This window comes from Coptis chinensis, chromosome 3, assembly GCF_015680905.1.
Source record: "Coptis chinensis isolate HL-2020 chromosome 3, ASM1568090v1, whole genome shotgun sequence".
Lineage (NCBI taxonomy): Eukaryota > Viridiplantae > Streptophyta > Magnoliopsida > Ranunculales > Ranunculaceae > Coptis > Coptis chinensis.
The window spans coordinates 81,354,422-81,364,448 of NC_141458.1; the positions used below are offsets into that span (position 1 = coordinate 81,354,422).

A 10,027-nucleotide genomic window follows, 5' to 3' on the forward strand; every position below is an offset into this window, starting at 1 on the left:
ATGTCGGTCGTTCTACTAGTGCACTCTCACTTAGACAAGTGTATTAGCATTAATTCCTTGTGAGAAAGGTCTCTCATCTCTATCTATCTCCAGCTCTTCTACTGTTTTTATCCTCAGCAAACAGCTAAAGCATAAAGAATCAATCTTTAAACTCTTTCTGGACCTCTTATTTTTACTTGATCACTTTTCTTCTTCATTTAAAGAAGAATACCCACAGAATCAATCTTGCCCAACTTTATAAGCCTCTCAAGTATCAACAAACCAAAGAAAGAAACAAAGAAAAGCAAAGAAAGAATAAAGTCTCCTTTCGCTCAAGGTTCACCAAATTCATATTCAGCACACAGGAAAACAGAGAGGAGGAAGAGGACTAGGAAGAAGATGTGTCACCCAGGTCTTCCTTTTGTAAGCTATGAAGAGAAGACAGTGCAAAGTACATGGCTAGCGTTGCAAGTGGCGGCGGTGGTCGATGCCATCAACAGGCAAGAGGGAGCATCTCGGCAAGCTGATGGTGTGGGTGTAGCTGGATCGACTAAGCAATGCTTGTGTTCACCAACACAGCATCCCGGTTCATTTAGATGCAGGCATCATCAGGCTGATTACCAGTGGGGTGGTCGTATACGTCACGGCCATACAACTACTACTCAATGACCAAAATCTCAGGACCATGCATGTACGAAGCAAAAATAGAAAAGAAGTGGAACATTTATGGCAGAGTAAACGTCTTTCCTCTTTCTGAAGAAAAGATAATGTGAATGTATTTGTCAGTGTTTGATGGTCTCTCTGGCTTTTCCTGTTATTTTTACTTGTGTGTGTTTTCTATCCATACCAGCAATACCCGGTAACCCAACGCCAATATCACTGAGATGCGATTTGATTGGGTTCTCTATCAAGAGCCATTTCGTGAATCAAGGATTTAAGAAAAAAAATAAAATCCAGATGAAATTACACGAGGGATGTAGTAATCAAAATGATTGCCTTTGGGCGTACAGAAAACATTACAAGTGACAGCTTCATAACTAAATTATACAAGATCATTGGCCCGACTTTAGAGCCATCTAATTATTGCAAATTCCATTTTGGTTTCAAAAGCACAACATGGTAACACTAATACAACATTTCAGATGCTAGAATCGTAATAGAAAAGCATTTAACACCGATTATTCTATTCTAGAATGGTAACAGAAAGACATTTATCACCAGTCATCGTATATCAGTACCAATGTATGTTCTGCTGTACATTCTGTTGTACATAACCCGCATCCATTCATCACCACATGATCAGGATTTTTGAGTTTCTATCCATCACTGAACAAAACAATGGTAATTCACTTATTAGGCAGGTAAGCATGCATAGCTTGTCTAGAAAAACATAACTAAATATTGGTTTCTCTATTCTAGATGTGTGCTTCGTTTGTCTAAGCAATTTCAGCAAAAGAGGACAATTAATTGATCGAGCCTATTATATGAACTCCACCACCAAAAATGGATTTATAAGATGAATTGAGGATTGATTTTTGGTGAAGATAGTTTTCTCATAATAGAGAATCTTCCTACAAAAAATCAGCCCAAATGAAAATGTTTAACCTTATCAAAAGTTGTTTTGAAATTTGAAAAATCTAGACCGTTGGATAATTTTATAACATTGTAAGCAAATTTTGATACATCTAGACATCTTCAAATGTGCTGATTTTTTCTAAAGATGATCTATATTGTGGATATAACATCTCCACCAAAAATCAGTTTCTAATTCATTGTTTTTAATGTTGGATTTTCTTTGGAGTTCGTATAAGTGGAGTTTATATCAAAACAACAAAGATGAGAGTAGAGGAGAGTGATTCATCCAAACTTCAGACAAGGTGCTATATGCTGAAATTTCAGTTACTGGGTGTTCCGAACCATTGACCGAAAAAAGACCATCATAGTGTCAGTCCATGACCCACTTGTTAGAAGGCTAATCCTACCAGGAATGGGGCGATAACAATAGAAAGTTGGGTCATATTTTATTTTAGAGCGCAGCGCAGCTCAGCTCAGCTCACGCAACTTTTCTTTCAAACTGAAAGACCCACGTCATTACGTCAACCAATAAGCTGTCCCAGTTCCACAAGTTAGGTTTTGGGTTAATGTGTGTATTTAAATAGAACAGCTTCAGTTCTGCAACCAAGCTGAGCTTTTACTTTCCATATATGCTAATAGCCATGCAGCAAATATCAATCATACAATTAGATAAAACTATTCCTCTCACCTCTGGGTAGCAATCCTGTCGAGTGATTGTTTGGTTGTCTACATCCACATACACTTCACACGATACTTTTGCCTGCTCAAATAGAAAGAACGTTAAACATATATACATAAATCTAGAGAGCAATTCATTCACAGAAAACTGTAAGGAGTAGAAAGCAGTTTTTGAAATATACAAGCACGTGGTCAAAAGTAAATACACGATTAGATTACTTCTATAAAAATGAAGTGAAAGAATCTTCAAGAGATGGATGAGGCCATGGGCAAAACGTTTCAGTACTAGATTGATCTCTAACGTTCCCAAGGCAGGCCACAACATAAAAATAAATCCTTCTAATTATGTTTTGGTTTAGAGACGTTTCTTTTTCTTCATTCTAAAACGGCCCACTTGGTCCAAAGTGCCTAGCTAGACACCCTTTTTCCTTCTAGCTGGATGACTAGATATAGACCTTTTCATTTTGAACTCCAAAACTTAATTGGGGAAGTTGTCATATTCCCGCTCATGGGGCATTGCAGGCATATATACCTTGACATCTAACTCAAATTGCAACCTTAGTTGAGCATTGAACAGAACAGGGTTGGCCAACGAGAAAAGTATGCTCGTCTGAGTGTGTATGATAAGAGAAGCTAAGCCAACTGCGGCAGTCCCTACATCACAGCTAAAACAAATGAGCTACAAAGGTGGAGCAATTTGAAAGATGTTTCCATGTGAAAGAACTGTCTATTCAAGAGATCTCGTAGTTTTGTTCTTAAGTAATTCCTCCAATATGTCAACCAAGTGAAATAACATATTCGAGAGTGTGACTGGAGCAATCTTCTAGCGAGCACAAAAGACATCTTCAAGTTTTGCCTAGTACTATGGTTTACCAGAGTGATAGGAACTCTGATGCACATCCATAGAGAGAATAAATTAAGCTCTGTCAGAAAGATACTTAATTTTCTGCAAGAAAGAGCACCAATTAGGGCAGGGAATCAGCTCAAGTATACCCGAACCAAATACCCAATACATTGGGTTCGGGTACATTTTCATATCCGTATCACTATTTCGGGTCGGGTTCAGTTAAATTTTGCTGACCCGATCGGGTTCTTCGAATTTGGATAGACAGTGTAAAGCATGCCGAACACCCGATTGTATATCCAAATATCTGATTAGAATTACACACTTTCTTCAATATAACAAGACACAAGACTAGGTATAAGACAACTTCTCCAGTATCAGCCGCCAACTACCCAAAATGTTTAATCTTCAATTCTTCATCCCAAAGAGACAAGAAGTTAAAACCCCCAAGACCCCAAGTCATACTAACTACTAAGAGACAAAGATTGAGAAAAAGAAACAATATGTTGATGATCAGAGAAGGGAACAGAACAAATCCAACTGTCCATATTCCACCATGGTCACACATTGAAGATCCAATGCCTGAAATGTTTTCCCCACTTCCAGTATCTGGGGTTTCCTCTAACAACGAAAGTGAGTACTCCCCATTTCTTTTAGCAGAAGCTTTAAATGCTCTCCAAAGTTATTTACCATTAAATGAAAATGATTCCGACATATCGGCTCATCTTGAGTCTGAAAATTTCAGTTGATTCATTTTCAGTTGGATTTAATCGGACATCAATTCCCATTTCTTTGGTCATCAATCAGGTTTCGAATTCAGACTCGCGTTCGATTTTTGGATTTGAATTCGGATACGGTATGAATATTTAAACCCGAGTCAGGCTCGGATTCAACTTCGGATTAAGTAAAATTACTCAGGTTCGGATTCAGATATACCCGAACCCGACCCATTCCCTGCCCTAGCAGCAATAGACCCTTTTTTTTAACACTGTGCAGGAGGCAATAGGTGGAAAGGAAGAATAAAAGAGGACAAGCAGCTCCTCATAGAATGTGGATACCATCCTCCTAATCTTTATGTCAGATCTACAATGCCTACCTAGGGTCGAGAGCACCCTAATATAACCTCCTAAGCCGAGCACTAACGTCAGATTTACCAAAGCCTACCTAGCACTTGGAGTAATATCCCCCCTCCCCCACACACAACAAAGTGATTTTTCTCACGATTATCTTTCTCCAAGTTTCACATAGATACAGATTCCCAAGTTCAATGGTTATATGGATAAGAATCTCATTGTTAATTGTATGAACAAGACTGGTAAGATTTTTGAGTTTCAATCAATAACGTGCTACCAGGCTTGCTGGTCACGCCAAATTTTGATGGGACAAACATCGATGCACTCGGGAACTATGGCAATGCAGTGTCTTATACTCGAGTCTCGAGAGCTACACAAAAAAACAACACATCTAAACCTACCAAAGTTTCAACTACTCCAGAGTCCAACAACATGGAAATGTTTTACTACAAAAAAAAAACATATAAATCAAGAAAGCACATACCTTAATGGGAACCTCGAAAAAGAAGAAGCCAAGTTTGCCACTTAGTTGAGTAACAGTATCAAAAGGAATCTCCCCTTTAGCCAAATCCTCAATCAAGTAAAAAACATCATGAATAAGTTGAATACCATCCAAAACAAGAGTAGCATTAACATAACTACTAGCCCTTGCCTTCAAATACCCTCCATCAGAATTCACATATCCTAACTGTCTCCCACGGTAACCAATCGAAACGATTAAACAAGTGTAGTTAAGTGAGAAGAAGTCGATATTTCGCACTTTAATTAAAAGGTCTAACGAAATATCGAGAGTGGGGAATGGGGAGAGTTTTGGTTTGATATGGTTTAAGTGGAGACGGGCGATATTTATTTTCGGGTCGGATGGGAATAGGAGGAAAATAAGGAGAGAGATTAAAAGGAGGGAAAGGAATATTGAGAGGTAGCGAGTGATGAGGTGGCGAGTACGGTTTGAACGGCGTGGGTGGAATGGGAGGAGAATGTAGTATTGGTCTTCTTGTTGTTGGTTTTGATCATGTTGGGAGTAATAATTAGATTTTGTTGTTGATGCCATGTTTGGAGTGATTGGGGTTTTTTTTTTTTGTTTTGGAAGAGAATGTCAGTGGAACTTTGGCGTGACTTGTAATCTCAGTTGGGGAGATGTGGGGGGTGTTATATTGGTTGTTTGACCTTGAGGTGGATTACTTGTTTAACAACTCAATTTTGGACTATTATAGACCACTGATTTGCAGTGAGATACTACTCTATAAGTACCGCCATTGGCTATGGGCCGTGTATATTCATATGGACCGCTATCTTTAAACTAAACTAGGGCAAGCGAATGAGAAAACATTATCCCCGATGACCCTCCGGGAGGGGGGTTTTTTAGAACATGTATGAAGCAAAAAGTTGACATTCAAACCCTTGTCTAGAATAATTGTTCTTACTTTTATTTAGATTTTTGTTTTTAAATCTATATATATATATATAATAGCCGTCCCTTTTGCTGCGCTATGAGAGTGTCCACGTCGGCAAATTTTAAATACCCTCTTTACCCACGAAAAATCAGGAGAAACCCCGCAATTTAAACTCCCAAAAGTGATCAAACCTAAACCTAAAAAACCCCACGAAAAGTTAAACACTTAGACCCAAAGAAAAAACAATTCGTCTAAGATATATACAAGATATAAAACACCCCCACGAATTCTCCCCTCTCTGGCGCTCCGACTATACTATCTTCACCATCTCTTTCAAAGTAATCCAGAATCTCTAACTTTAATAATATGATCTATGTTGCTTAAAAGTTCATTAGGTAATAATAATAAATGTACTTTCTATGTACCAGTTGCTGCTGAGTACAAGAGGATGGAAACCCAGGATGCTATTCCACGCCCCTGCAGCTACATTCTGCTGGTCAACCTATAAAAAAATAGAAGAGATAGTAATAATACTAGGTAACGAATCTCTAGCATCAGATTCAAATTTAAAGTGTCATCCAAACTTACTATCGGTATCTCTCTCTCAAAAAAATTCTATACGCTTCTTCTTAACTACCTAAATTTGACGAGGGAGAAGGTCACTGCTTCTCAGTATAAGCCGGAATATAACAAATAAAGCTTTAGATCTACAAGGAAAATTTGAAGTCCATGTCAAGTGTTTTTCTTTTCTCTCTCTTCTTTATTTACGAGAGTTACTCCCCCTCTCTCTCTAGAACAATGGGTATTTTTTTATTGGTGGTAAATTGAGTTTTTGATTGAGTTTATTGTTTTTGGATTTAGCATGGTTTTTTTGTAATGGCATTTGGTTCAGTTTGGAGCAGGAAATCAATAACCAAAATATTGGTTTTGGGTCTTTGGCACTTGAGGAAGAGGCTGCTCCATTACCCAAATGTATGAATTAGAGCTGAATTAATAAATTTGTGATATTGGTAGGAAGTATGGACTCACCTTTTTATTATCCTTGGCTTGAGGACTGAAATCTATGTATGGCATGAGAAAATTGTGTGTTTGTTATTAGTTGTTATTTATCTCTTTCTTCAGATTTGTACTTTCAAGTCTCTCACTCATCATTTTGTCCGTCACTCATCATTTTGTCATTAGAAAGTTTCTGCTGTTATGGAGCTTATTCTGTTCATAGCTATTCTTACTATCTATAAGGCTTAAACAAAGTCTAAGTTTAGGAAGTTTAGTCTTTTGGTTTACTTACCAAGAGTTGGGGATTCAACTTACTAGGACCGGTTGGATGTGCGAGCGAGTAGTGTTACAGCACGCTCGTGCATCTCAACCCAACTTGGGGGTTGGTTGTTATTTATCTCTTTCTTCAGATTTGTACTTTTGAGTCTGTCACTCATCATTTTGTCATTAGAAAGTCTCTGCTGTTATGGAGCTTATTCTGTTCATAGCGATTCTTACTATGTATAAGGCTCAGACAAAGTTTAAGTTTAGAAATTTTAGTCTTTTGGTTTACTTACCAAGAGTTGGGGATTCAACTTACTTAAACTGGTTGGATGTGCGAGCCGAGTAGTATAACATCACGCTCACACATCTCAACCCAACTTGGGGGTTGAAGTTCCAATCTTTGATGAACACTTTCCAAACTTTTACATATTTTGTTTAATTAATAGTTAGTTAATTAGCTAAGCATAGTTAATTTTCGTGTTTACCGCTTTCCAAACTATTCACGTATTTTGTTAGAAATATATATATATATATATATATATATATATATATATATATATATATATATATATATATATATATATATATATATATATATATATATATATAATAACAGTCCCTTTTACTACGCTATGAGGGTGTCCACGTCGGCAAATTTTAAGTACCCTATTTACTAACGAGAAATCAGGAAAAACCTCGCGATTTAAACTCCAAAAAGTGATCAAAGCTAAACCTGAAAAACCCCTAGATTTAAACCAAAAATCCCACGAAAAGTTAAACACTTAGACCCAAAAGAAAAAACAATAATTCTTCGCATAAAAAAACCTTTCTTCCCCGTCCATCGCTTCTATAAAAAAAAAAGGGGGTTTGAATGATCTGTTCTTCCCAGCATATATATTAGACAAAATCGAATTTAAATAATAAGCGAGAAACTTTCTTCAAATCAGTCTCTTCATAAGAAAATCGCTTCGTTGAGCTTTCTCTATTTGAGACCCAGGTATTGGTTAATACTCCTCAAGGCATATTAGAGATATCTTCAGGGTTGCTTGGGAGGCACAATATCGTTGCTGCTGTAGCAGTTGGAATTGTTGTGGGAGCACCATTGGAAGGCATTGTTCGAGGTATTGAGGAAGTCGATTTAGTTCCAGGAAGGTGTGAATTGATAGATGAAGAACATGCATTTGGAGTAATTGTAGACTATGCACATACTCCCAATGCTTTGTCTAGACTACTTGACATAGTGAGGGAGTTGAGCCCACGGAGAATCATTACTGGTATGCTGGTTCCTTTCATTTCATTTTCTCTGAATTAATTGGTCACATCTAGAAATGTTCTGAAACCAAAAGACAGACAAGATTTTGCTAGGAAAACAATATATTTGAGTCGTCATTTGTCCATATCCAACTTTTATGGAAATTGCAGTGCGTTGTTGGGATTAGATCTAGAGGTAATGAGTAGACCATATCCAAGTCAGTAGACTTTCATAGTCCATATCCACCCGTCCTTAAGGTCAAACAGTCTATATTAACTAGACTCCATTTTGAATCAAATTCCAGACTAAGTAGAAATTGTGTTTTTGCATATTCAAGCGTTTGTTCCTGTGAAGGATTTGGTGTATTACGGTTTTTCTGTGTTCACGGTTTGTATCAATAACACCTTCAAAGTAGCAGAAGGTTATATACCTTAAATAAGTTAAGTAAACTACTTAAATCAATAATTGTTTTTTCTCTTTGACAACATCTGTAATGATATCAGCACATAAGATGATGCGAGAATATCGTATAGTCGTATACGTTGTTAATGGAGCTCTCTGAATGACATGATCAAAATTATGTGTAGATGGTTTTGGAACTTTGTATTCTTTACTTGGCTGATTGATTATTTTGTGCTTTCATTGAAGTCATTGGTTATGGTGGAGATAGAGACAGAGGTAAAAGACCAATGATAGCGAAGATTGCAACAGACAAAAGTGATGTGACTATGTTGACATCGAATAATCCAAGGACAGAAGATCCATGTAAGTCCATCAGGTTTTGACTTTGGTGTGCTACCCACCATATATTGCATTATATCCAACTTTTATGGAAATTACAGTGCGTTGTTGGGATTAGATCTAGAGTTAATGAGTAGACCATATCCAAGTCATAGCAGACTTTCATAGTACCCATACCCACCCATCCTTTAGGTCGAACAGTCTATATTAACTAGACTCTGTTTTGAATCAAATTCCAAACTAAGCAGAAATTGTATTTTTGCATATTCAAGCGTTTGTTCCTGTGAAGGATTTGGTGTATTACGGTTTTTCTGTGTTCAATGTTTGTATCAATAACACCTTCAAAGTAGCAGAAGGTTATATACCTTAAATAAATTAAGTAAACTACTTAAATCAATAACTATTTTTTCTCTTTGACAACATCTCCATGTCAATTGTTTTTCTTTTCTATCTCTTCTGTATTTACGAGAGTTACTACTCTCCCCTTCTCTCTCTAGAACAGTGGGTATTTTTTATTGGTGGTAAATTGGGTTTTTGATTGAGTTTATTGTTTTTGGATTTAGCATGGTTTTTTTTTGTAATGACATTTGGTTCAGTTTGGTGCAGGAAATCAATAACCAAAATATTGGTTTTGGGTCTTTGGCACTTGAGGAAGAGCCTGCTCCATTACCCAAAGGTATGAATTAGAGCTGAATTAATAAATTTGTGATATTGGTAGGAAGTATGGACTCACCTTTTTATTATCTTTGGCTTGAGGATTGAAATCTACGTATTGCATGAGAAAATCGTGTGTCTGTCATTAGTTGTTATTTATCTCTTTCTTCACATTTGTACTTTCGAGTCTCTCACTCATCATTTTGTCCACCACTTTTCCTGAGTTCTTTCTCTCTCAATTAGCAAAACATGGATTACGTTCACCTATTCCTCTCACAAGTATATATTTTTTTCTTCTCTAGCCTATTTGCCACTCTTTCTTTTCTTCTTGAGAAAAAGGACCATGCTTAGAATTTGGAAGTGTTTTCTTCATCTATTTTTTAGGTTATCAATTAATTGTTTACTTTAGTTTTGGTCACAAAATACACACCAATTACGGGAGCTTCCGAATTCTCAGAGTTTTTCTCTGATTAATAGTTCCCACATTAATTTCATCTTTTATGTTAATGTAATTAATCAGTGTCAATTGTCCTACTAAAAGAAACTTCTTTTAGCTTCAATCACAAAAAATACTTAT

The 10,027-nt window shown here is 36.7% G+C and overlaps 1 protein-coding gene across 1 annotated transcript; it reads right to left on the minus strand.

The window, feature by feature from the left end:
- Positions 1 to 954: 954 nt before the first annotated feature.
- On the minus strand, positions 955 to 5,311 carry LOC147511079 (Late embryogenesis abundant (LEA) hydroxyproline-rich glycoprotein family). The gene is made up of 3 exons (XM_086602900.1): positions 4,634 to 5,311; positions 2,243 to 2,314; positions 955 to 1,305 (listed from the first exon to the last, which is right to left on the minus strand). The coding sequence occupies exons 1-3, from the start codon at positions 5,198 to 5,200 to the stop codon at positions 1,303 to 1,305; spliced, it is 642 nt and encodes a 213-aa protein (XP_086459026.1). The 5' UTR covers positions 5,201 to 5,311; the 3' UTR covers positions 955 to 1,302.
- Positions 5,312 to 10,027: the final 4,716 nt, after the last annotated feature.